The sequence below is a fragment of the Colias croceus genome, chromosome 9 (assembly GCF_905220415.1).
Source record: "Colias croceus chromosome 9, ilColCroc2.1".
NCBI classification, from domain to species: domain Eukaryota; kingdom Metazoa; phylum Arthropoda; class Insecta; order Lepidoptera; family Pieridae; genus Colias; species Colias croceus.
This window is the reverse complement of record NC_059545.1, coordinates 7,453,710-7,481,446: the sequence shown is the minus strand read 5'-3', so window position 1 is coordinate 7,481,446 and position 27,737 is coordinate 7,453,710. Positions and strand designations below refer to the sequence as shown.

Here is a 27,737-nt window from a genome sequence, read left to right as displayed (position 1 = left end):
TGCCGTGTGTGAAAAATTTTTCTGAAATATTTATTTATTTATTTTTATTTATTGAATAAAATCTGTAGTAACAATTAATAATGTCTAAAATGATTCCCAATACATATTTTTGATTGCAAACAAGTTAGTGGGTAGTGTAAATAAAAAAACCATACTTGAATAATCGTTATTTATTTTCATTATTTTACATAGCATGTCACACTATCCGTCTAATTTACAATAATTATATAACAATACTCAATTCAAGGTTTCTAATAATATCAGTGAGCGTTCATAAAATATTCTAGGCACTATTTTCTTCAATTGACACACCAAATTTATTCAAAAAGCTTACTTAGGTAGGTATATTTTTTATAGTAAATCAATGTAAAGATTTATTTTAGATGTAGGTGCGATTATAGTGTGCACGAATTAAAAATTACGCATCATTTATTTTTTCCAACATAGGTATAGATAGGTATAGATTATGTATAGGTACTGCCAGTAGATATTATGAATGATTTATTTTTGAAATATTTAATATAAAAGATGCAATATTATAATATTATGAACACGATTGTTGTAGGTACAAAATATATCAGCATGAGCCTAAGTATCGAACAGATATTTTTTATAACCAACTACCTACGTAAGAAAGGGACATATTTAATACCCACATGAAAAAAATAATAATTTTACTTGTGTCATAAAATAGACTGCCTCTCGGAAACTAATACCTCAACTGAAGAAAGGTGGATATTATGTAGGTAGGTAGGTACTTACTTTTGAACTGTAACATAAATTAAAAAGGTAGGTATAGTAAATACTATTATAATATAACATCAACAAATTTTGTCTATCTATTAAACCTGTTAAAGATCTACTGCCTTATATTTATTAAAATTATTCGAATATCTTATTAAAAAATTTAGGAAAGTGAAGTACTAAGGTGCAAGGAAAAATATTCTACTCTATTGTCAATTTTGCCTACTCTCACTAACCTAAGCTTCATTTTATTTTAAATTTATAAATTACCTATGTGTTATTTACAATATCACAATTGTAGTGAATAAATCATAAGTAATACACGTTAAGGTGTTTTCTATTTGGGCCTCAAATATATATTTTCTTTAATAAAAATATATTTTACGAAAACAACGATCCTTTTATTTGTAGTTAAACAAAAAATAAATTGTAAAGTTGATTTTTAATACTGTTTTCTTTAATCAATAGCAGCCACTAAATTTTATGTTTATCTAGACCTCTGACCTCCTTTTACACCCCCTATTTAACCACACAATATCACATTGCCAATGACAGTAAGATATTTAAATCTATAATATTTTGTAATAAATATTATATTATTTGTAAAAAATGTGTTTTGAAAAATGTTGATGATAGTACCTAATTCATATTTGCACAAAATGAAGGTATCATTAATCTAGGTAAAATGCAATATAGGATTTAAATCTTCTTTTTATTTTAATAGTTTATGTTAACAATATTTGTAGTTTAGTGATTAAAATTGGTGGTTATTTTTACACAACAAAGATAAATAATAAAAAATTGCGAAGAAATTGTTCCATTCCGACCTAAGCTTAAACTATATCTATACAATGTTGAATTAATGAATTATGATACATAATACTATGAATTATATATTATACACAACAAATTAATTATCTACAAACAGTTAATTACTATTTCTATTTGTATTGTCATTGGCAACCGGTACCGGAATAGGAAATTTCGACTCTCCTAAATAAATAATAACAAGAACTTTGTCTTTATTTTCACTACCTTATCATAAGTACTTTGTATAATTTGTATTTTATTATACAAATTGCATAGAAAAATACTGTTGAAACATTTTTCTCAACGAAACATCTAAAATAAAACGGCTAGGTACACAAATGAAAGCCATCTCTTATAAAAACCTGTAATTGTTCAAATTGAAATTTAATAATTTATTAATATCACAAATGCAGGCGAATATTATGCATTTTATATTATTTATTTTAATATAAATTGATTACAGCATCGGGTAATACCGGTATCGATTTTACTTACCTACTAAGCATCTATATATTTACAAGTATACGTCAAATCGTTCAACTTTTGCTAAACAACTTCTACGGCTATTTCGATAATTCATTCTAAAGCAAAGTTTTCATTTTCAATAATAATGAATCTAGCCGGGTTATATAAATGCTATACAGAAAAGCTAACTTTTAATTCAACGTCCTATATTTAAGAAGTGGTAACCGATCTGGGTCACCACGTCTTGATACTCAGGTGTTTTCGTCGGAGGAGTCGTCTGACGATGAGCTGGTGAGAACGTTGGACGTGAGGGTGTGTTGTCGGCTGAAGGTCTCGCGGGGAAGGCTCTGTTGACCGAGCGCGAGCCGGCGAACACCCATTCGCTCGCTCTCTGGTAGAGATTTGCTGCATTTCTCTTCGGTTATCGCATCCCGTGACAGTGAACTGAAATTGATACACAAAAATTGAGACGATCGTGCTAAAAATCCACCTATTTGTGTAATTAGTATTTTTAAATTTTTACTGCATTATACCTACTGTCGGTATAATTTTTTTAATAGAGATCATTCCAAAGTTGACTGTTTCGAATTCATTAATATGAGGAGAATATGAGTTTGACTTATTTTTTACCAGATTGGATTTAGCCCCTAAGGATTACCAGAAATGTGACAAAAGTGATATAATCGAGCTAATAATTCTAGTAAAGCCTTACCCCGTAAGTTCTAACATCGATCCTCGTCGACACTGCCCTCTATGTGGACCCTGCATGATGCTCGCAGGTCTCGACGACGCGCCCAACGGATCGGAATGAGCTACGTCTTCCATTAGAAGCACTGTTGGTCCTCCCAAGCTCGTGCTTCTCTTTGACAGTAAGCTAGGGCCTTGCTTCGCTAGCCCACTTATATCACCTCTACTCGAAGACGTGTCCCCTTTGCTCGACTCCGCTTTGCCTTCAGAATCTGACATCACAGGAATTTCACTCCCACCTTGTGTGGAACTAGAGCTCTCTCTTCGGAACAAACCTATGATAGATTTCGGATGTTTTGGCTTCTCTATACCACCTGAGTGATAGGTGAATGAGGGGTAGGGGAAAGAAAAAGAAATGAATAAGTTTTAAAAATTAATAACTAATAAGTTAGGGTATCATGACGTGTAGGTACATTTCTTCTGTTGAGCTGTGAGCAAAAATTGTAGACGTTGAAAGGATAAAATGTGCAATAAAGCATGTTGTGCTCATATTATGCAGTTAATATGAAAATAAAAAATAATTCAAGGGGTATTGGTACCAACAAGTGCTAACTTTGGGCCAAAATGCTACTCGCGCAGCCCGCAGGATTCGTTAAATCGTAAGTAGAACGTTTTCTTTTAAAAATTAAACGTGTATAATAAAAAAGATCTCATTATTTACTATATAACCATAAGAATTTGCATTTTTGCGATTTAATAGTTAGTAAGCTTTTTTTTTAATATCATCAATCAATTGTCATTTTACCATATACATACTTATTGTCTATATTATTATAAACAATTTAAATAGATTAAAAGTCCAAAAAATTCCATATTCAACATCAAAAATATGAATCTGCTAATAACATTGATTAAGTAGGTACCTAAAAATGTAGCGGAGGGTGAGCTATAAGCCAAGTATTCCTTGTTAGACGCCCAAGAGGGGAACTCGAATTGTTTGAGGGCACCGGCCTCCGTATCTTCCCGTTTCCATGGCAACATGGTCTCCGTAGCCGTTGGGGTCGCAACGCGCGCTTGCTCAGCTACCGTAATATACGTATCTGAAATTCCGATTTATTAATTTTGTATGACAAATTGAGAATTCCCAATTCAACTTCATTTGTAATAATTATCTAATGCTAAACAGTACTTTTCTAGGGATAGAGCTCATTAATGTTTCGGAGATACAACTTTTTTGTAGGTAATATTAGGAAGCAAGTTAAAATGTTACTTACCGTTATCATCGGACATTCTCCTTTCATCTTCTTCGAGAATATCCTCATTTGGTACTAAAAGAAAATTTTCCAATGAAAATTAGCGACATACTATGAATTTGTAAATATTATTTTGTGTGAATGGGCATGCGGCTAATGTTAGTTCCCATCGCTATATTTAAACCTGGCAAAATATCAAAAGATGCAGTTCTACATCTATGTGATACGAAGATGGCAGTCGTTTATTGATGAAATGGTACCATTAATAATAACATTTACGCAATTTTTGTAATTACGCTAATTATAAATAAGATAACATATTAACACAAAAGCCATAACTCATAAATATATACATAAACTACAATAAATAAAAATCAATAGGTACATTTAGACGCGACAAGATCAACATTGACAACTAAATACGTAAAGTGAATTAGAAAAAATAATAAGACATATGCGAACAAAACATCTGAAAAGCTGGTGGTGCTATCTAAGTTGGTCTCCATTAACACATACCGAAGTTGTACGTGGATCTGTCTCTTCTCCACGGTAAAGACTTTTCGACAGCCGTTGGTAGTATCTCTTCTGGTGTTTTAGCATACTGCTTAACGATCCGCGCTTTCAACGGATTGAATCCGGGCAAATTTGCCAACTGGTTCAGTAACGAACTACTGTTTTCTTTATGCGAAGATGTTGGACTTATTTCTTTGTACCCGGCTGATTCAATTCGGTAGCCAGTTGATGATTTTATCAGGAATTTTCGGTGCCACATGAAATTTGCCAGAAGGGAAGAAACCGACAATCAAACATAAATTATATAAAAACAAGCGGAAAGAGCAAGAAAATATACGAGGTTGAAAACTGGCTACTGTTACTGTTGCTAGATATTTTAAAGATCAAAAATATTCAAGTATAGTATACGTAACTAACTTAATTAGAAAATAAAACATTTTTAGGAAGCAAGCTGTCGAGCGTAATTAAATAAAAACCTAAATAAGTTGAACATTTCAAACAAAACAATAAAAGTCTGTTTATTTCGAAATGAAGAAAACAACAACTTCACCATGCAAAAAGATATTACTTAGATGACCAAATAAAATCTTCTGTAGTATAAATAAGAATTTAGTTTATGTACATACCAATTAACATAAGTGTCCATTATTATTGTATAATTTTAGTAGGTATTGTTAAGAAAATGAATGAAAAAGCGACAAACATTTGGTAACAACATCAATTAATCGAATTTGAACTTGCAAAATAAGAACGAGCCCAATTCTCGTTTTTATAGTGTTATTCGAAAGTAGAGCAAAATAAAAGAAAAGAGAGATTTTAAATGTATTTAAATCATTCCCTCCAAAAGGTTATCAATTTTATTTAGACCATATTTTAAATCATAGGAACCTAAATGTCACATATATATAGACAAAAACAGCTAGATGTTGTTATAACCGTTTTTGCTCTACAATCTACATCCCGATTAAACTATTGTTAGAGCAATGTTCAAATTCAAAAAGGAATCACACAAACATGCAGAATACCTACGTGGAGATTTGGCAGTGAAGGTAATACCACCATCATCATTTTCCCGCCTTGGTGTCTCCTCATCCTCTTGCAAAACCTCATCTATATAATCTGTGGAAAAAAGTTATGGTTTACGTAGTATAGCATATTACATTATAATACAGTGTAAAAATATCGCTTTATCTGTTTTACTTATACCTAAGTGTGGGCAGCACATGCATTAAAATTAAAAATAGCAGCGTAATAATTTAAAATCGTCTCATTTATAGAAATGTTTCGTAATATAAGAAGAGTTGTCTATATACGAGTGACACACAAGCACACACAAGTTCGCAAATAAATAGATAGTATAAAATAAAAAAATGTACTAAAAAACCCACGCTTGCATGCGACTGACACTCGTGATATTAGTAAGTAATTTATTTAAGTACCTAATCTATAATACTTTTTTTTACCGTGCGTGAACTGTTTTGCCGAACCATTTTGCTGGAATTCTGGGAAGGAGACATGGTTTTTGCCATCCTGAAAAACAAATTATAACTACTTATAATTTCATGAAAAATGCCAACATTTAAAATTATTTATTGAATAATAAAATGTGTTTATTGCCTAAAAGGAAAATTACGTACTCCGTTATGAATATATATATATAGGTATACTAATACAGCGCGCAAAATATTCATGATATTTGCATAAAAGACCAATCCTGTTGCTTTGTATATATAGAAGAAGATCGAGTCCTCGTAAATGAGACCTACTGTCATATTTGGCTGAACTCCAAAGCATATTTTATGCCAATCGATCTTAGGTAATTCTCGAACTAGAACTCTCTCTCTCTCAACGGACTTTCAACCGCTAAGATTTACCGTCACTTGAAAGAACTATCTCGGTTTTTCCAAAAGAACATTATAGGTATAATTTAACACATTCGAAATGATATGAAGCTACGAGTGGAATGTTAATGCTGATTGGAATGCTTGACCGATATTAATCTGGTCAATTTCAAGATTTCCAAATTTTTCCGACTTAGATAGATACTTCATAGATACCACTCCATTGACCATTCTTATAATTCATAACTATACCATTTTCTTATTATTAATCAAATTTAAGTACACGAGTGGAAAATAATAACTTATTGGTTCTATTACCTGTTTCCCACGCTTACTACGCTTATGGTGGTGCTTTCTATCGCCAACCAGCCTTCTTATGTTCATGTGCGTTTTGTAGTTCACCTGCATTCCTAAATCACGGTCATTTACGGCATGGCGGCTATAACTCAAACGACGATGCTATAAGAAAGTTGTTCTTTTATTCTACGTTTCGTAAAGACAAAACTAACATAGCTAGCTAAATAGAAAAAAGATTAAAATAAACAAAAATAGAATAAAATTTGTGTATGTAATAACCAATTTTTACGACAAAGCAGTCTCCAATCAAAGCATATTACGTATGTTTATTATCCGAAATCCCTGATTATAAGTTTCCTTTTAAATTTTCTACCCTACTGCAGAGAAATTGATGAAATTGTAATATTTTTCAAATTGTTGTTGTAAAAATTTACTTACACGTCTATATGGTTTACACAATTCTTCAGCAAGCAGGTGATGAATTCTAGCATCAGTCAAATCCTTTTTGGACGGATTATATTCCAGTTCTTGCATATCTATATTCCACGTTGAAGAATCTAATTGACTGAAGCTTGGACTGGAAGAATAACAAAATATAAAACATTCCAAAAGAGCAGAGAAAGAAATATTTAAAGGCATGGAATTCCGAATTGTATGGTATCTCACTCGTATCAAGACTTCAGAGTATATCGAAAAAATATGGGGTATTATCAGGTAAGTTATATAAGATTAATATTAGAATAGATTCCTACCTTCCATTTAAATTAGCATTTGTATAGTTTTTAAATATAGCCGACATCGACTCTGCACCGGAAATGTTTCCAATAGTTGACGCATTTCTTTGCATGTACTCTATTGCATCTCGCATGGCCAATTTGGAATAAGTCTCTAGAATCTTTGGCTCCGCGCCCTGTGTACAAATCATTCGTATTCCATAAAAACATAGTTCTAGGTTATTTGTTAATGGATTCATATGATAACTTTTATTAAAGTAAGTAACTACGGTTCGTATATATGTAGGTATTCAATCGAGATAAAGAGCAAAAATTTAAGTCGATTAATGTATTGGTACCTACATACACATTGAATAATTATTTAAACTGCTCCGACTAGCAAAATCTTGCTTTGATTTTTCCACTTATAAAGATAAAAGAAGTACTAATCCAAGTATAATCTACCATCCTATAATATAACATTGTATGAATCAATATTATAAAATACAAAAAGACACTTAAAGTGGCAGAACAGCAAAGCTTCGCGAATGGGGTCAAGTCTGTCCACAGGAAGTTATCGGTCACGATATCACAAACGTTATTGAAAATTGCTATTTAGAAATAAGTGAAAAGGACCGAAATACAACAACCGTAAATAAAACATTAACTAATAATTTCAGATTTATAAATGAACTTTAAATTGATTTAATATTGAAAACAAATACCTGATAATTTCTCAGCAAAAACGGTCTTATGAACCGATTATCGAATCTCTTGAATTTATCACGCATGTGATGATTCCCGTGTTTACCCAAAATATCTTCAATTCCCGCCATAAGATGGTCCATAAACTATAAAATATAAACATTGCAGTAAGTAAAAGTTACTAGTAAATACTTATTGGTTTACGAATCTCATTTACCCTTTCATGTATGCGTTCATTCATAGTAGGCTTTCTTTTCTCGACCGTCTTAACATTGAGTATCTTTACTAGAGGCTTTATCGTGATCCCTTGTATAAATACAGTGAAATAAATAACAGCTATCGTGGTCGTAACGAACATTGGTTGCAGTTTCACCACTTTCGGATCTATTAATAGCACCAGAGCGAATGCCACCGCTCCCCTGAGACCTATATTTTCCGGAAAATAATTAGATGTGGATTAGTGCTGGTTATTGAACACACCCAGTTAACATGACTAGCATATACTGGGTATATTATATTATGATAATATTTATGATAACTTTCTGTACCTACTGCTGATAATATAATAAATTACTATTTCTTACCTCCATAAGACATAACAAACTTCTCAACCGTATTTAATTTGTGCAGCCTAAACTTATTTGCTACAGCGCTAAATATGTACACACCTAAAACAAGAAAATTATCGCATTATCATAATAAATTTAAAAAATATATTCAGATATAACTAGAGACTATGTTTTCACCTCACCTATTATACGAAAAACGGAACAGAATACAATTGTCAATAGCACAAACCAAGTATTCCAAACGTGATTATTATTAACAGTTGCAACACCAAGGAACATGAATATGATAGTCTCTGATGATGATGACAACATCTTCATTGTATATTTTATTGTGGTATGAGACTTGTGCGATATATTGGCCTCCACGTAATTCTTCATCGTTATTCCGCAAAAGGTTATCCTAAAAATAGTCAAATATGATATTAAGTTCTGCAAAACAGAGTTTATATTTTAAATCAATTAAATTATATTGAGTTTAAAAATCCCTAATTCCATTATAACGAATGAACTGAGCTACAAAATTAAATTCCCTTGAAAAAGAAGTTCTTAAGTTAATTACTGACAAACTTCAGAAATAAAGTGAAATAAGATTGTAAAGTTTGAAGGAGCTTTGTAGTAATACGGTATAAAGTATTTTATCTCGTTTTTTGCTTCGTAATCTTATAAGAAGGAAATCAAAACTTACGCCAGAATTCCACTCATGTGAAACATTTCAGCATTCAAGTACGCAAGATATGCCATCACAAAGATGAATATCGGCTCTATCACTCTCACTTCATGTGTGAACCTTGTAACAAGGCCTGTAGCAAAACCCCAAACTACTCCAATACACGTACCACCAAAAGCTACCACTATAAAAGACGCAAAGCCTGCGAGGAAGTCAGTGTACATTAGATTCGATGGCCCCATTTCTCTACAATGAAATAAAAAAGAATTATTTGGATACCTTTTATATATTGGATGGCACTCCGCCAAGAATTAATGCTAAGAAGGAAGGAGCTAATAAATATTCTATTATCTAATTAAAAATAAATCAAAAGTAAGGAAAACATACACATCTTATTCAATGTCGATTTTACCAATGTCATTTTTTTCCCTCATTTCTTATTACTTTTATACTTGATTATGCTAAAAGCATTCTAATTTATATTGAAATGAGCTTTTATTATATTACGACAATTCCACAGAAGAGATAGGAATTGTTGGCAAACGGATGATAAATTAATAGGAAGGGTCTGTGTTGATCCAAAATACAAAAATTTTGTTCAATTAATTTTTTCTTACTTTCAATATCATTTTCAAGGTCTGATATTTAATCGTTCATACTTGGTTCATACATAAAGAAGAATTTTGAAAATACATTTCACATTCATTTTAAGCCATTAAAAAACCATGCAAAGATTACGAAATGATATGGGTACATACGTGTAAGCTTCAAACATGTGATAAAGAACAACAGTAACGGCATCATTTAAAAGAGATTCCCCAAACACTACTATGTACAATACTTCATCTACGTGAATCTCTTCAAAAACCGCTAGAACTGCCACCGGGTCCACAGCCGATATTAAAGCTCCAAATAATAACATGTCCAAAAGGGGAGTTGGAAACGCGAACATGCCGGTCTGGCCACAAGCCCACAACGACAACCCTATAAACATTTTAATTCGAATAAAATGACAGTGAAAACTATAACCGAATTTGAAAAAATAACATTGTCGTACTTACCAATTGTTAAAGTATTAAAAACTGTTCCAACAACTGCAAACAGCAGTATAGTTCCAAGATGGTCAAAGAATAACCTATTAGGCATGAAGTATCCTGCGTCCAAAATAATAGGAGGCAGCATATACAGAAAAAATGTATCAGGCGTTAGAGGTTGCACATGAACACTATGTGTGCTTAACAGCAAAGCGCCTATAAGTACTCCTACAAAGATAAGAAGGCAGGACTCCGGAAAAATCTTCGATAACCTGGGAGCCATGTGAAATCCTGCAACCAAAGATAATGTATTATGAAACCTTCTTTATTTGTTAAATGTATAAGCTGACATTTCCTGCATGTCTGTGGCTATTTTATGTGTTATGATTTTAATATGACAAACAAAAAATCCAAAAAAAATTACAATAAATTTTCTAGTTGTAAATATTAGTTTAGTGTTTTGAATCCTTTATTATTTTATAATGGCAGAGAGGAAAACATCTCCAAACAAAATAAGAAATCACATAGCGAAATCGTTTACGAGTATTTATGATATTTTTGTACAAACACGTGAAAATGAAACTTGCTATTCAAAACCTAAACAGGTATCAAACTTTCAAGAAATTTTTAATGATCCCCATAGAAAATATTCAGAAATACGCGAGTCGTATACATTTGATACTACTCCATACGTTACTAGCGAAAAATATCATGCTCTCAATAAAAGATCGAGCGACAAATCAATTGTTCGTTCAACTAGCACTCTCTTTTACGATCTAGATAATTTAGCAAAACGACATTCATATCATTGTGGCCCGGATGTAAAAATATCTACTAATAATATCGTTAATTTGGTTCAAGACTGTAAAAGTAATGGGTTTGATACAAAATCAGATGCAATAGGACAAGAATGTGCTACAGATATACAAACAGGAATAAATGCGAAAGACAGTGTAGCAATCATTACAAAAAAAGTAAAAAAGTCACCAAATGCATCTCTTATCTCATCTGAAATATATCTTAAAGATAATGGATGTATTGATAAGAATATTAAATTTAATGAAAAACAGCAGAAGTTTTGGTCATATGCTAAGTATCGAACTGAGTACACTAAACCTATTCCTGAAGAAAAGAAAACTAAGAGAACGGATCGTGGAAAACGCACCGAAGATCCATGTCCATGTCAATTATTTTCATATGCCTGCCCATGCACTGATAACAAATCATTAACTAAACTAGCTGGTAATAGTAAAACTATCACAGTAGCTAATCAAGTGGTTAGTGCTATGAAAGTGGGCTCGTACCAAAAAGAAAAAGTGAAGTCAGATATTGCTGTAATTTTAGCGGATAAAGAAACAAGTGCGAGAGCAAGCAATATACACGTAGAGTATGAATCAACTAATAAACACGGTGAGGTAATAAAACGCGTTTCAAAACAAAATGGGTCAAACAAAACTTGTAACGAAATTAAGTCTAATAATAGTGGCAAATACAGATGTAAAAAACCTCGGCAATACTTATGTCCAAATTGTAATGAGAAAGTTGAAATCATAACTATGAGTGAGCAAGAAGAAAGTTTAAATCTAAATCCCTCCCCTATCCATCGAACGCAAGAAAATTCAAGTCCAGCTCAGTATTCTTATGTCAGTAACATCAGCCAAAAAAGTAGACCTATAGCAGATCAAGATAGTTGTAAACATGAACCACCCTGTGAACTTGTTCCTGTCTGTCAAATTCTTCCTTGCGAACAAGTATATAGCAATTCTATCAAATGTTTTAATAAGGCACCAAAACTAAAGAATATGCCAAGAACAATTAAAGTCACCAAAGCTTGCCGACACCATCCACCATGCACTGTCGCACCTTCTTGTCAAAGGCTTAATGTATTAAAAAATAACTGTGAATACATTCCTCCCTGTCTTCACCGACCACGCTGCATCAATCTACCTTTATGTGTTCCTTTTTCCAAAACCCTGAACTACGATGAACTTACAAAGCAAACTGCTAATGAAGACGACAATAATGTAGAATATCCTGTTTATACTCCAACTAAATACGTTCCCACACATCAGCATGATTCACTTAACGGCGACTTGGAACATCGTCATCACTTTCACACAACTCAGAATACTTGTGAATATATGAGTGAATATGAACCAAGATATTTTTTAGCACCTCAAATGAATTATACTTCGCCATCACGATCACCTTATCAAATGCCATCTACAATGCCATGCGATTTCCCAAAATCAAATAAGTACTGTCAATACGAATGCACTAATTCCAAGAGAAATAGAATAGAAGAACCTGAAAATAATGTTGGTGGCGATGCCATAATTTATATCAGAGACGTTGGCTGTCAGTTTAGAAATAAACATAATTCACAAGATAATTCATTGTTGCACCCAAAAGCGTATAATGCTTCATTTGATAAAAATCATTCAAAAACTAGCAACTTTTATTCGAACTATCACACATTGCGTTATGAGGATAAATTTACTAATCCTTTATCATGTGGAGATCATTCCATGTCAACAGTATCCACAAGTTCTATTGAAATTGATATTCATTGCCCGTCCCACGGGAAAGATTCCAAAAAAATTAGTGATACTAAGCTGATAACGGGGTTTGAACCGAGACAATCACCCGTTATTGCGGCTTGCTTTTTGGAGGATCCTATCTTAAATTTGTGTGTTTCCAAAAGCAACAATTCAAATAAAAAACTACGTCATAAATCACGAAAATGGTTACACACACACCCAGTATACACTCGTAATAGTTTTCTCAGAAATAAATGCAAGAAAGTATTTTCTGTGAGGCGACGGGGAAAATCTCGACTTAGTTACCAAAGTATTTTCAACTTAAGCTCAGCGAAGCCTTCATCTCACAAAAATACGTTGTAGTTCTTTTATTTGTTGTTATATTTATAAATTTTGTTTTTTGGTAAAAATATAAAATCGTTTGTTTGAAAGTGAAGTTTTATTACTACCTTTCCTTTTTTAACAACATAGAAGAAATTTCAATCGAAAAGATGTAGTTTATAGACAATTTTTTATACTTAACACTAGAGAAGAAAAGCTCAGTTAAGTTTAATTGTTAGTTAGTTGCGCATGCAAGTTTCCAATACAACATTTCTATATCGATATGGCATTTAATAATATGTTTATGATCAGGAATAAACTTTACTGCAATGTAGTGCGAACCAAAGAGGATTTCTCAACACAGAGTAACTGGCTTGTGTCGTAACGAATCTAATAATAAACTTCAGTGAGCAGAAACCGTGAGCTTTCATCATGAATATGCATATTGAAGTTAGTAATTCTCTTATATCAAATGTCGAAGTAATTATCAAACTTCACTGTTGATATGTTCATATTGTTATTGTTGTGGAATTCGTTTTACTAGAAATTGTATGCTATATACTAAGGCTATATAGGTATTTTGAAATGTATATTAAGTCCCTAATTAGTTTGAACAAACTACGATCGCGCATTACATCAACGACGTCATATCAGAACATAACTACAACATATCTACGAAAGACTGAATTTAGTAAACAAAAAAACATGTTTGAACAGAAAAAGCTCTTACCAATTTTAGCGATGCTGGCAAAAAATATCCATACGCCAATTAAGAATGGCGTTTCAACGCGATGGAATTCGAACGCGGCTATCACCAGTGTACTCTCCTTCTTGGGCTCTTGAGTGACCGGTAATTCTGTTGTGGTCTCCTGCTTTTGTTGGAGCTGGGTGCCTGGCGGCTCCCCAGGTAGGGGCGCTACAGGACCCATGGGGCCAAAACCGAGTCCCGGATACGTTGAGATCCCATCGACTGCTATGGACGGACTTGCTTTTGTGGTGCTCTGGGGAACAGGTGTTTTTATTCGTGAAATTCACGTAAAAATATATGTTGGTAAACATTAAACAATAATATGGGCAAGGAAATTAAAAAATAACATTTTGATTGGATCGGTTGATTTAAATAATTCTTGAGTTAAATCTTGTTTTTTTTTTTAAGATAATGTGTCCATTTAAATGCATAAGCATTAAACACAGTTATTGTTTTAAAAATAATATATTATTACGAATTATTCGCCTAAAGCACACTATACTAACGCTACCTATTTAACTTTAATAGACAACTTATAATTACGTATTTTTTTCAGAGATCAGGATAATTATAATAGTCTACACAAATAAACTTTTTAAATATTAAATGACTTGCAACTTTGAATCGCAGACAACAAAGGTATGTATAAAATAAAGTCTGGGATGCTGAGCGAATATAACAATCCTCTATAAACCGGATTACTATCTAATCCTGTGTCAGCATGTTACGGGAATAGTCTCCGAAATATTCCTGTTGTACTGGCTTACGTAGAATATTTGTTAGATAAAAATGGGTTCGAGGAAGCGTCAAGGTTTTATAAACTAATAACGATACATGTAAGAAGATTATATTTGTTAGCATTCTAGGGGTTGGATTAATTATTCCAGACTAAAAATAACCTTCAATGACTGAATTAAGATTGATGATATTGGTTATAAAAGTGTTATGTAAGTATATAAAACATAAACTCTGCATTTTTCAAACACTTCGAAAATGAGCATGTTCATATGACATGATCGTGATGGATAAAATAAAAATAACCAATTTAATAAGAGCCTATTTCTTAACTTATTTCATATTACGTCTGTCTTTTATATATTACTTTTATATTAAATAAGTACAATAAAATATGGATTAGATGTTCTCTCCGTCGAAAAGGCAATCGCGTTGCGCTATTGCTGAATTCTTGCCAGCCACAAGCCATTGAAGGTTCATCTTGACCTTTGACCGGACATTCTTTGTTCTAGAACTTTCTTGTATATCAACTTATAATGGACGTTTACATTTTTGTGAGAGTAAATGAAATTATAGATGTCTATAGGGATTATAAACGAAGTTACTTTGCAATACATGGAAACATTATTTTAAATTAATTTAAAAAAACATATTTAACGTAAAATGCCTAAACTATACAGGGTGTCCCACTGTTGGTATACTAAGCTCAAAGAGGGTTATAGTTTTGCATACGCTGAGTACGTAAAAAAATACTTATAAAGTTCCAGACCCAGGTTTTTTTTAATAGATGAATTCTTAAAACTCTATGTGTACACCCATAACACCCGCCCAGATTTGCTACCAGCACGTGACGCTATCGTTTAAGATTATGTATTCACTATTCATAGACAAATTACAAAATGCTCACATTAGCGAAGCGGTAAATGCCAGCTGTGCGAACTGCGAAGCTAGAGAAGAAAACATGGATTTTCAAGAAAAAATTAACAACAATTTTTTTATGTAATTTTATTGTTTAAGTATTTTTACGTGACCAGTGTATGCAAAACTACAAGTCCCTTCGCACTTAGTATACTTACCAATAGTGGGACATCCTGTATAACTATCGTCTATCCTATCATCAAGTTACCTATGTAATATGTATACGGAATAACCTTTAATATTTAAAAACTGCTTGTTTATTTCTAAATCTCACAGAAAGGAACATGAAAAACATCTTAATATATTCTAATACACTAGTGTATTCAGATAAGAAAACAAAGAAGAAAATTCTCTTTAGTTATTTAAATATGCGCAGACTAATAAAATACGAATATGGCATCCATTTTCTCAGGCATAAAGTTATTCATATATAAACATTTTGTTTATACCGTCACTTCAATAATCGATTATATTCTTGCAAGGTCAACACAACCATGAAAACACGTGAGTATTTTACTTGCATGAATATTTCGCGTAAAATATTTTTAGAAAATTGTTCGCTAACATTTTAGCGCATTCGCAGAACGAGAGGATTTTAACTAAAATAATAATTAATAAACGATTAACCATTTTTTTGCAGTAGTCAGCAGATGAGTATTACAATTGTTATATGTACATAGTTGTAGATTAGATCATTGAAGTAGAAGACTTGATCTAGTCAAATAATATCGATAAATCCAACAAAGAGAGTAACCAATGTGAAATGCATTTACCCTGTATAAAATCAATACGTTGGATAGAATCACGTTCGGTTATCTTTCGTATAAAGATTGGTGTGTCAAACATCTTATAAAAAAACTATAATTTAATAAATAAATTCTATAAAGATCAAGTACAAAAACAATAGAGTTGCTTATTTAGTTGATTTGTTGTACCTGCCTCTACGTAACTAAATCGAACTTTGGCTACAAATATAAACTTCTGACTAAGATTTTACAATAACAGATTTACGTCGTCGTTTAAAGTTCTACAAACTCTTAGGAAAACGACCGTGAAAAGTAATGAACTATTACGAAAACAAATATAAAATAGATTATTTGCTGACTGAATGATAAAATATTTGAAATTCACACAGAACTATATTCTAACGTTTTCATACTTCTTCTAGATATCGGTAGGCAATATTTTAAAAATGAACCTTACTTTTCAGTTATATATTTATGACATACTTATAATTAATTAACTGAATACTTACTTCGATAGGATTTGAGTTAGCAATTGAGAGAAGAACAGCGGCAGTAAGCAGGCCAAGCGAATGCCTGCACGCCCGCCGGCTCAAATTGACGCCATGCTTTAGCGACGTCATATCTTCTAATCCAAATCACCTCCCACACATTTATTTAAACCAGTTTACTTCTTATTTCTTGCATTTTGGTTTATCACAAATATCACTATTTAACTGTTCAGTACTGCGGATAACGGACTAATGTTCTTAGCACATACAGGCTAAAAATTCTGTAATTCGCGATGCTGATAAGTTGAAGCATAGTTAATTTTATGACTGTACGTCGTATTCTGTATAATGGATCCTTTGTAATGTTAATTAACATTAAATGTTATATAATTTTTTTGTTTAAAAATGAATTATAATATTATATGTAAAGATTTATTATTGCAATTTTAATTTCAAACTGTATACGAATAAAACTATCAAGACATTGTGCAGTTTTATTTAACAATTGAAACTACCGGTATCAAATAATACGATTTACTTTACAAATTCCAACCTAACCCATATAAACATGTGATGTAGGAACGGCTTCTACGATATCGTCACTCATATCGGAGAAACAGTCTACGATATGAATGATCGGAAATTAATTTACTTGAGCGTGAGTAAATGTGTTTTGCTATAAATAACAATTTTTAGAATACAATAACAAACCACAGAATTTTCATGTAGACATTGTAGAAAATCCTTTAAATTTAACATTGTGTACTTGTATTTTGATATACTTTTCATAGAGATCGAGCATGATAGAGTTTAATTAATTATGCTTCAATGGAACCTTATTTATTAAAATACTTGCTACCATTTCATAGTTACCTATATAAAATCGTTACTTTCAATACCATACCACACTATAGATTACTTTCAAATCAAATCAAATCAAATCATTTATTTTGACTTAATAAGCAGACCATATTTTTCACTGTTATAAACTTAACTGCGTTTAAACTACCTAGCCTTATTTAAGAGAAATGACTCTTAATAAAGGTATCCTTATAGGGCATCATAAATAATTCCTTCATGCGATACAGAGTGAACTTATTTCATAACTGTCACTGGAATAATTAATATGTTTCACTATCAAGGAGATTCTACTATCTAGTCAAGTATTTAAGGAGCGAAGACAAATGCCGCCCAGTTGGCGCCACGCCGCCCTCGACTCAAGAACGTTAGAGCTGCAGGACATCAGTATTTAGTACATATATAGTACTACTAGTTGTGCCCCGTGGTTTTACTCCTCAAGGCTATATATAATAACGCCTCCTCGTTAAATGGGCTATCTAACACCGGAAGAATTTTTCAAATTGGACCAGTAAGTAGTTCCTGAGATTAGCGCGTTCAAACAAACAAACAAACTCTTCAGCTTTATTATATTGTTATAGATTAGTAAAGATATACTAATAAATCACCATGTTAAAGCATTGTAATATATAGTAGGTACTAATATACAATACGGTATGTGTAAATGCAATGAGTATTGTAATATCGCCTTATTAGTGAACCTCGAGCAATTATTTTTATATTAGTACATGGCCACGATAGCTACATCAATTTGTTTTATTAACCTTGAATTCTTCAATTATATTACTTACAATTATGGATAAGGTTAATATGAGATAACGTAGCTATTTTTAAACCCATTTTTATATTCTGTAGATTATTTTCACACTTTATAAGGTGAAATAATAACGAAAGAAAAGAAATATGTTTCTATAAAGCAATCGCGAAATATGAGTTTCATTTAGTTATTTTTATTCATTGCTTTGAACATAAAAGTTATTGAAATACATTTATTGGCACATGTCTCTTTTATGTTAACATTTAAGATAACGATCTTTATAAAAAGTTTTAACGTTTCATTTTCTGTTATTATTCCGATGTTCAAAAGAACAATATCTTCCTTTATAGGGAAATTAGGCCGCGCGGTAATCATTTTAAACCAGCTACGACGTAGACGCGTAGACAATGTAGAGCCGCTTCGTAGCAGATAAGGATGATGAGCTTATTTTATGTCACATTACCGATGCATATAATAACTTATGTATTAGCTTATGTAATGCAGTATTAAGTAATAAGATACAATGCCTTTATAATAAACGATATCATAACGCGGTGAGAAATAATGTTAGGAAAAAGTTAATACAAAAAAATTAGCTTGCACTGACGGTTTATTTTGATTTAAACAATTTTAAATGAATAATTATTCATTGGAACTGGAGTTGTGTTATTCAAATAACTTTGTGATGCGAATTCCAGCTAGCATTGTAAAGTTCGGAGAATGTGCCGAAAATGATCAATAGCATTCATCAGAAGAGCGAGTGTTCAGACAAAGTTTCATACGGTTTTAGAATATTTTGAGACATAACTTCAGTAAACTACAAGATATTATTTATTACTATTAAATATTTTTCGAAAGTATCACGCCAAAACGTTTAAAAAATCCTAATTATTTGTATAAATAGCTATCGTATTATGCTCAAAACCATTTTGACTATCCCTTTTAAATACACCTAAATTTTACATCAATCTCAATACCTTTATCATATATGTGTGAAAAAATTATAATAGGTGTGTGTTTTTCTTCTTCGTTCTCTATAACAAAAAGCTCGTGTTAAAACTTAAACTACATTTTACGGAGTTTTAACCTCTCGAACTCTCGCGATGTTATTTAAGTTGTTATGCTTAATCGCTTTCACAGTAAGCTGTGTGTAAATTTTAATAAAAGTGAAACATACTATATTAACATTTATCGTTTCATTTCAGCATTATTGTTATTATTAACAAAATGATCATAAAACTAACGCTTAAGAAGACATTAATCCATACTAATATTATAAATGCGAAAGTAACTCTGTCTGTCTGTCTGTTACTCAATCACGCCTTCACTACTGAACCAATCTGCATGAAATTTGGTACAGAGATATTTTGATACCCGAGAAAGGACATAGGCTATTTTTTACCCCCGGAAATAGGCTAGGTTTTATCCCGGAAATCCCACGGGAACGGGAACTATGCGCGAAGGGCGAGGCTGCGGGTGGAAAGCTAGTACCTAATTAATAAATAAATTATGTTTAGTACATATATAAAGCCTAATTCCAATTTAAATATTCATTAGCAGCCGTAGTCCATAATTATTTATTCGAATTAATATCAAAATCGAATTGCACTTGTATTTATTAAATAAACGTTAATAGCGTACTAGGATACTTAATGCGAAAGAGATAAACAAATAAAACATCCAAACAGCTAACATCACGTGTAGCGAACGTGGGTTACTAACCGATATTAAGCGGTTCATCAGTTAAATAAATAAACCAGAATAAACAGAATTTATGTAGTAGCTATAATTTATCGTATTACACTCGGATGTTAGGCTTCTCTTTCGAGAAATCGATCCTATCTAACGATAAGTATGGAATGTGTGTCAAAAATTATTATTTTCTCTATTTGAACCCTAAACAGTTTTTATAGGGCAGCACTATGTTTGTCATTTCACAACTAGGTCGCCACTCGCCAGTCGATTGTCTTATTTCAAGAGAAACGACTAACAGTCAGCAAAACCTTATGTTCAACCAGCCATTAAGCAGCGGCTAATGGAATAAAACCAGCCAACGTTGAATGAACATACATAAACTGATTTGATTTACCAACACTTTAACACTAATTAAATAGTCCTTCGTCAATAAGTCTTTCATAGCGTTAAAACAATAGAAGAAAGTACTGAATTAGAAAATTAATTAGGTAAATATTTATAGAACCGTATAAGGTTATTCCGTACTCAAGTACGATAATGTTTTGATTAGCTAACGGATTCTTGCGCATTAAAATATATTCTTCTACTAATAAATTCACGCTTTTCTATCGAATTATCAGGACAAATGATATCATATTTTATAGACATTATTTGCGACAGGTGAGATATTTACGCTGCCATTGCCATTACAATGCTCGAATGGTCATCTGTTGTTGACAGGCTCCCAGTGTAATATTTGTATAAAATACTACATAGGTAATAATAGTTTCACAGAGTGGTTTCATGGAATTTAATCAGAATGAAGAGTCGGGTTCAGTTCCAAGAGCGCTTTTCAACGTCGTGTTTTAACTTCAATATGCCTTTAGCGTATCATAGATTCGATGACGTAGGTGGGTACCTACTTTATTAAGATTAGATATTGATATTTATTGAGATAAGCAGGCTTGTATAACAAGCCTACACGTAACCATTTTATGTGCGAGCTGTATACTATATTGTGTTTACGAAATGCCTCGATTAAATGAGTTTTATCAAATCGAATATATACCGTAAACTATATTGATTTCATGTTAGTCACTTTTCCAAGTTTATGAACGAATAAGAGTTTTCAAATTAAGCACAATATAATTGTTTAAGTGAACGTCTCAGCAAGTTTTATACTAAACATCGAAAAGTCGTTGTAATTGAAGTAGTTAATGACATGTGTGTGGTGACCATGGTGACAATGATAACTTGTACATTGTACAACTACCGGTATATTATATTATTATACCGGTAGTTGTCCCGGTATATAGAACCTCGTGGCGTCTAAACTATTTAAATGTGATTTCCTTCATTTTATAGAGCTTTCAGTCAGCCTTGCCCGCAAGTATAACATTATATTTCTACTTTCCATAACTAGGGAGACTGTCAATTTGCATATAATAACGATAACCTTGCGATGTCACATCTAATGGTTTATAAAATCAAATATAGATCTGCTCGAGGACATGGTGGAATTATTATGAGGATATTGGTCACTTGGCTTTATAGAACATTAACTATAATGACACAGTATGTAAATCTTCACTACCGCTCAATTTTACGACTAGTTTGTGTTAATCGCTTTCTCAACAACTGAACAATAATCACAAATACGATGTCTTTTAAAGATATGAATACTAACACTCTGTTAGATTAAAGGATTCACAAAATGAAAAGCTTAATTTTATAATAGGCATATTGCACTTATCTGCACGTGCTATAGCTCTGTGCATGCACTTGGGTCCGTACTTGACTGAAGAAAAATGTGTGCGTGTACTATTTATAGTGTACACACGTAAGAAGTGAAACTTCTTAATGACCTTATTTTTCAAAAATTAATTTACTATATGCAATTTTACAGAATTTAGATAAGAAAAAGATGGCGCGTAACGGAAAAAATGTTACCTAAGTACACTAAATTTTTTTCCAACCCCGATAAAGAAGTTTCACTTAAAAGAAAAAATTTAAACTACTCGAGCCTATATACTGAAAGACATTAGTGAAATTGAAGTGAAATTTGAAGACTGTTTACGCAAAACAATTAGAAAAGCGTGAAATTAAAGTAATAAGCGATGATAGTCCCTTGTGAACCAGATGCATTTGAAAACCCGAGATAGTGAAAACACTATCTCGGGTTAGCCGATAGTTTTTATAGTCTCAGTATTTAAATCGGTACTAACTTTAGATGAATCGATCCGAATTCATTTAAGCCAAAACAATTGCGTAACCCGCCCAAGGTTCGTGTTTCGTAACGGGAAAGCGTACACGTGCAAGTTTAGCCAAATTTTAATGAAAAATTTTACATCGAGCTCTAAGTCACGTTTTCACGTTGTATACAATTTAAATTGACCGTGACGCTATTAATGTTTCTTACTCTAGGTACATTTTTCAACAAAATATTTGAAATGTACTTTTAAGGTTTCTGTGTGAGAAATTGGGTGTTTTTGTTATTTAAAATACGAAACCGTATAACAATGGTATATATAACATGTCGCATGTTACGGTTTTTCAAATTTATGTTGATAAAATTGCAATTTAAAGTATAAATTTTTTCTTGATTGCTTTTTATTATTTCATGTTATTTTGTCGTTTTTATGTTTTAGTTTTATTAAATCAGATAATTATCCACATTTAAGGCTTATGCTTTCAACGTCTTATAATATTACACCCCCTTAAGGCTTCTTAATGGAGGTAGAGCTAGCAGTTTTTGAACGTCGCTAGTTTGCCTCAAGGTTATCTGTAAAAGATTCTGAAGTAATTTATTTCTTCCAAGAAATTTAATTGCATATGTACCCTCGTACACACACATATTTTTTAAATTACTATTTTAAGTTTTACATATCTTATTACATTTAAGAGATTGCACTTATTGTTATTATTGTAATTATTTAATATTAATGTACTTTGTTCACGATAATTATATGTATTATTGTATAAAGCGTAAATTAAGCCATATAACGTAAGATAATTTTGATAAAAGCACATTTAATCTCGTGAAACATCTCGTCGGCCAGTAAATTCTTATTTTGTTAGAAACATAGTATGTATAAGGTATTATTTTCGAGAAGAATAATCTAGAAGCTTAATGTCTATTGTTCTACCGTTTATGTATACTCATTTATCCAAGTTGCCTATGTCATTCATCCTAATTATGCTATAAACTCGGAACATTGAAGTATATCTTATTTATATAGAATTCAATTACTTGCATTACGCATTATGCGAGATGAGTATCTTATTAACTTTATTATCATAACAATATACAAGAGAGCTTTTCACTTAATATGAATTTATCATCATAAAAGCTGATTCAAATGTATGATGAATATATTTTTTTATTATTTGTGTTTGTATTATTGTACAAAGTCACATTTACTTTTACTTTTGCTCTATTAAATGGCTTCGTAATAACAAAGATAACCTTCCTTGAATATAACTAGTTTCAGCCGAAGTAGAAATTAGCTTACTGTAACAGTTAGAATTGGAAATAAAAATACAACATACTTGTAACTCTTACGTATAGTAACTTTGTATGTTATTAATTATGTATGTTATTATATTAAATGGTATTCCTACACCGTACATAATATAATTGTACAAAGAAAACGTATCATTAAACTTTAGAGTGGGCGTTACAAGGGACAACAAAGTGAAAATAAAAAAAAAGATTAATCGACTCTTTTGTCAGCGTCACGCTTTTATCATGTTTTATAATTCAGTTTCTCGTACAATGTGTTATTTTTAATTTAAAATAATGATAAGAGTGTTGTCTCTGTTTATAAATAAATGTGTTCAATATAAGAAACTGTTCCCTAGAGTCTAGACATTAGACAATATATTACTTTTATTCGTCATCCATCAAAAAAAATAAGAATACAAATAGGTACATCTTTTCTTATTCATATTAATTGTAGAATTAAATAAAAATTACAATTACCAAACACATACTGAACCTGTACTGAAATTCAAAACAACATAATATTGTTAGATATTATTTTTTATGAATATTAATTTTATTTTTAATTTAACAAAACCTTATTGCGGGCGATGTTAATGGCGAAGATACGTTTCAATTAATTATTTAAATAATGAATATCACATTGGATGTCATGCTCGTGCTCATTTTACATTTATGAGCTACCTCCGCTGTTAGGATAATATGGTAATTATATGATAATCCCCACTATTAGACCTTACCTCTCAAAGTACTCACGGAGGAAATAAAAAATAATAACGCAGAATTCACTCCTAGTTACGAAGAATCCAAGATGAAAGAATTTTTTTAACGATGTCTCTAACGATTCCGATTCATCAAACACGTTCTTATTTTTAGAATTTGTGTCTTATGTAATATTAATTGCCTATTTGTGAAGGTATTTTTTACATAAAATGTAACAAAATTGTTAAATATATTTCTTTTTCAAAGATTCATCTTTATTATAATTTATTTTTATTTGATGTGTTTTTATGTTTTATTGATAGATATTATTGTGATATTATTATATTAAAAATAAATAGAATATTAATGTCATTTAAAATATCTATCGTTGCTTCATGTGCTCTAATTTGTCACAAGTATTTAAATTTTTAATTTAAACTATTATTTTATACCTCTACCTTCTTCCTATGCGAATTCCTATAAATATACCTATACCTATGTCCAAAAATATTTATGGCGCATTTTATCACAGTAGCTTTTAAAATTTATGATCAGAATAAAAGCATTAGCCAGTAAAATCCCGTGAATGAATACATATTATAGTTTTAATGCATATACTACTATTATATTATCTGTGCTTCCGTAAGTAGTGGACCATAAGGTTATGGGGGGTAGAGAGACTTATTATCTAACACAAATACTAAAATTTATTGTCCTAGACCATACATTTTTTTTACACCAGCTTTGTTTAAACTTTAGTCCGTAAACTTTAAAACGTAAAATTTTCTGTTGCTGTTATTATTATGCTTAAGTATAATTTTAATCAGGAAGACTTATGTATTCTTAACTACCTTGATCAATAAAATAAAAAACAGATATGGTAAAAGTTCATATTTAGCTTATGTGGATGATATTTTTATCAAATTTTAAAATAAAGCATAAATCAAAAACTTTATGGTCTAGGACAATATAAATTTTGGTATTTTTGTTACATAATAAGTCTCTCTACTCCTCATAACCCGTTGGTCCACTACTAACGGGACACCCTGTATCATATACAGTACCTATCACTTTAGATCAACATAACATAAAGATTTTGAAAAACTACTTTGACCTATTATTTATGTGACGTAAATAGCCACTACCGGAATCGAAGGGCACAACGGTATTTACGTATGTTTGTTTGTTTTTCTTTGACGCCGTAGCCGTTTGCATACTGGTAAAGCAAACATTATACACGCCAAGGTTCATTTACCAGTAAATATTCATTTAAACTGAAGACTATGAATCTATTTTCAATTACCATTGTTACTGAATCCTAAACCAACAATTTAAAAATACGTGTGTTTTTAATATAATAACATGCTTAGTTGTTTACGTATCAGTCACATCTAAACAGGTAAAGTTTTAATGCTAGGTACATATATTTAAGATGCCGTAACTCTTACGTTTAATCAAAGGGTTTATCGGTGAACAGAGGGAAATTGGTCCTATCTCGTTACAAACTTAAAGCTGTATCTATATTGAGGTGTTATTTTTATCATTATGTACTTTAATAGCGTATGAAGTATTTTTTGTTTTAATCAATCATGACTTAATTTTGTTTGTGTATTGAAAGTTGCAACTATATAACTGTAGTTCAAATAGTACACAAAAAAAAATAAACTCAACATTTAAAAGATTTACATGAATGAGAGATAAGATAATTCATTTCACAAAGCTGTTTATAAGATTATAACGCCTCGAGCAGTTATTCCACCTACGTGTTTTGGAGTTAAGACTGAAATTTCAGTAGCTAGTCCTAGACATCCTTGAAATGAGACCTAGATGAGCTGGCAATTTTTCAACCGCAAAATATACAGGGGTCGAATATACAAGGCCAATATGGAGGTCGCCGCTTGAAGTTTTTCAGGGGCAAAATGCTCGAAAACAAATTACTGTAATATACGTTATAAAGGGACTATGATGAAAAAAACTACCGTTTTAATTTTATATTATAAAAAATACGTGCTTCATAGGAAAGACTTAGACGCTCATCTCTATATTTTCTTACTATTAAAGCTTTTATCTCTACATTGTACTTGCATAGTTTTTAGATGCAGCAGATAAAAAAAGCGAATTTAAGAGCTTTTCAAAACCCCAGCTAAATAAAACAATATTTAAGTTTAACGATCATGTAGTTAAATTATTTATTGATTGCAATAATAATATTAAAAATTAAAAATAAAAACTGAAAGGTTATAGCAGAAGAATTATAAAGAACATTATATCACTAAAACCGTTGACCGTCTGGCGCACGTAAATATAAAAGAAAAAAAATGTTTAATCTATAAAATACAAGTTAGGTACAAATCATATAATAATATTTAAAAATCAAGAATAAACACACGATGTGGCAATGAGTAATAATATAGACTATAATAAAGTAATTTTAGGAGATAAACATTTTTCAAGCAATGTTCCAATATCAAGGTTAAAAGTACCGCAGGATATCAGCTGTTTCATATATTATATATCTTTAGACAGAAACCAGACTAAATAATAATAGAATTTGCACATAAGCTCTTGAATAAGCTAATAAGAAATTATTAAGTGCAAATATGTATGCAATATAATAAAAACCAGTCTAGGATATGCTAAGTTAGCTATTTATACTTGTATACTTGCTCAAAAGACAATACATAATTACGTCACAAGGATAGCGTTATATAATGCAAAAAACCTTTATGACTTTCGCCTTATAAATCATATCGCATCAAATACTCATTGCTCATTCATAATAACAATACTACTTTATATTATAAAATAATAATTTGATGGCTTTGGCCTTTGCGTTGCTTTCAAGCGCTTAAGTAGTATGATTTTTATTAATTTGCTTTGTTTATCTCATGATAACATAATTAAAAAGAAACCGTTCCTTGTCCCTTCACTTGGAGTCTGCGGGTCTGTAAAATTAATAATTTATCGATTTCAAGACGTCCGCCGTAACATTTACGTAACGCGGCAAAGCACGCGTATCCATCAAAGTTACACCGGCCGATATATGCAAGTGACGAGCACATAAAATACAATTTTAGTATCGATGATCATGTGTTTGGTATGGTGGCCATATTAATGGTGATGACAAGTTCAGCATCGCGAATTGTATCACTGAAAAACTCACTTTTACGTGTTCGTAACAACCGATAAATGTTGTTCGATGGTGGTTATAGTTATTTTAAATAATGCTATGGTTAAGGGTTATGAGGTATCGATCGCGGATGACACCCGATGTTCGCGCCGGCGGCAGGGTGAGCCGCGACTGGGCGGGCGGCCGCCCGACGCAAGCGGTCCAAACTACGACTGCGCGTGTTTTTATGCCGGCTACCGACTTACTTGAAGCCGAATGAATTACACGTGAACATGATTCTAATTTACGTTGTTTATTTTATCTTCTCAGCTAATAATAGA

The 27,737-nt window shown here is 31.6% G+C and overlaps 1 protein-coding gene across 1 annotated transcript; it reads right to left on the bottom strand.

Moving 5' to 3' along the window:
- Positions 1 to 155: 155 nt before the first annotated feature.
- Positions 156 to 27,643, bottom strand: LOC123694389 (sodium/hydrogen exchanger 3). Its single transcript, XM_045639816.1, has 20 exons — positions 27,451 to 27,643; positions 16,816 to 17,075; positions 13,890 to 14,160; positions 10,326 to 10,589; positions 10,023 to 10,248; positions 9,283 to 9,510; positions 8,780 to 8,997; positions 8,613 to 8,696; positions 8,246 to 8,454; positions 8,049 to 8,174; positions 7,363 to 7,520; positions 7,049 to 7,187; positions 6,632 to 6,772; positions 5,912 to 6,002; positions 5,502 to 5,591; positions 4,476 to 4,676; positions 3,981 to 4,034; positions 3,630 to 3,806; positions 2,732 to 3,080; positions 156 to 2,463 (listed from the first exon to the last, which is right to left on the bottom strand). Exons 2-20 carry the CDS (start codon positions 16,924 to 16,926, stop codon positions 2,271 to 2,273), a joined length of 3,330 nt encoding a protein of 1,109 aa, XP_045495772.1. The 5' UTR covers positions 16,927 to 17,075; positions 27,451 to 27,643; the 3' UTR covers positions 156 to 2,270.
- Between the last annotated feature and the right edge of the window lie 94 nt (positions 27,644 to 27,737).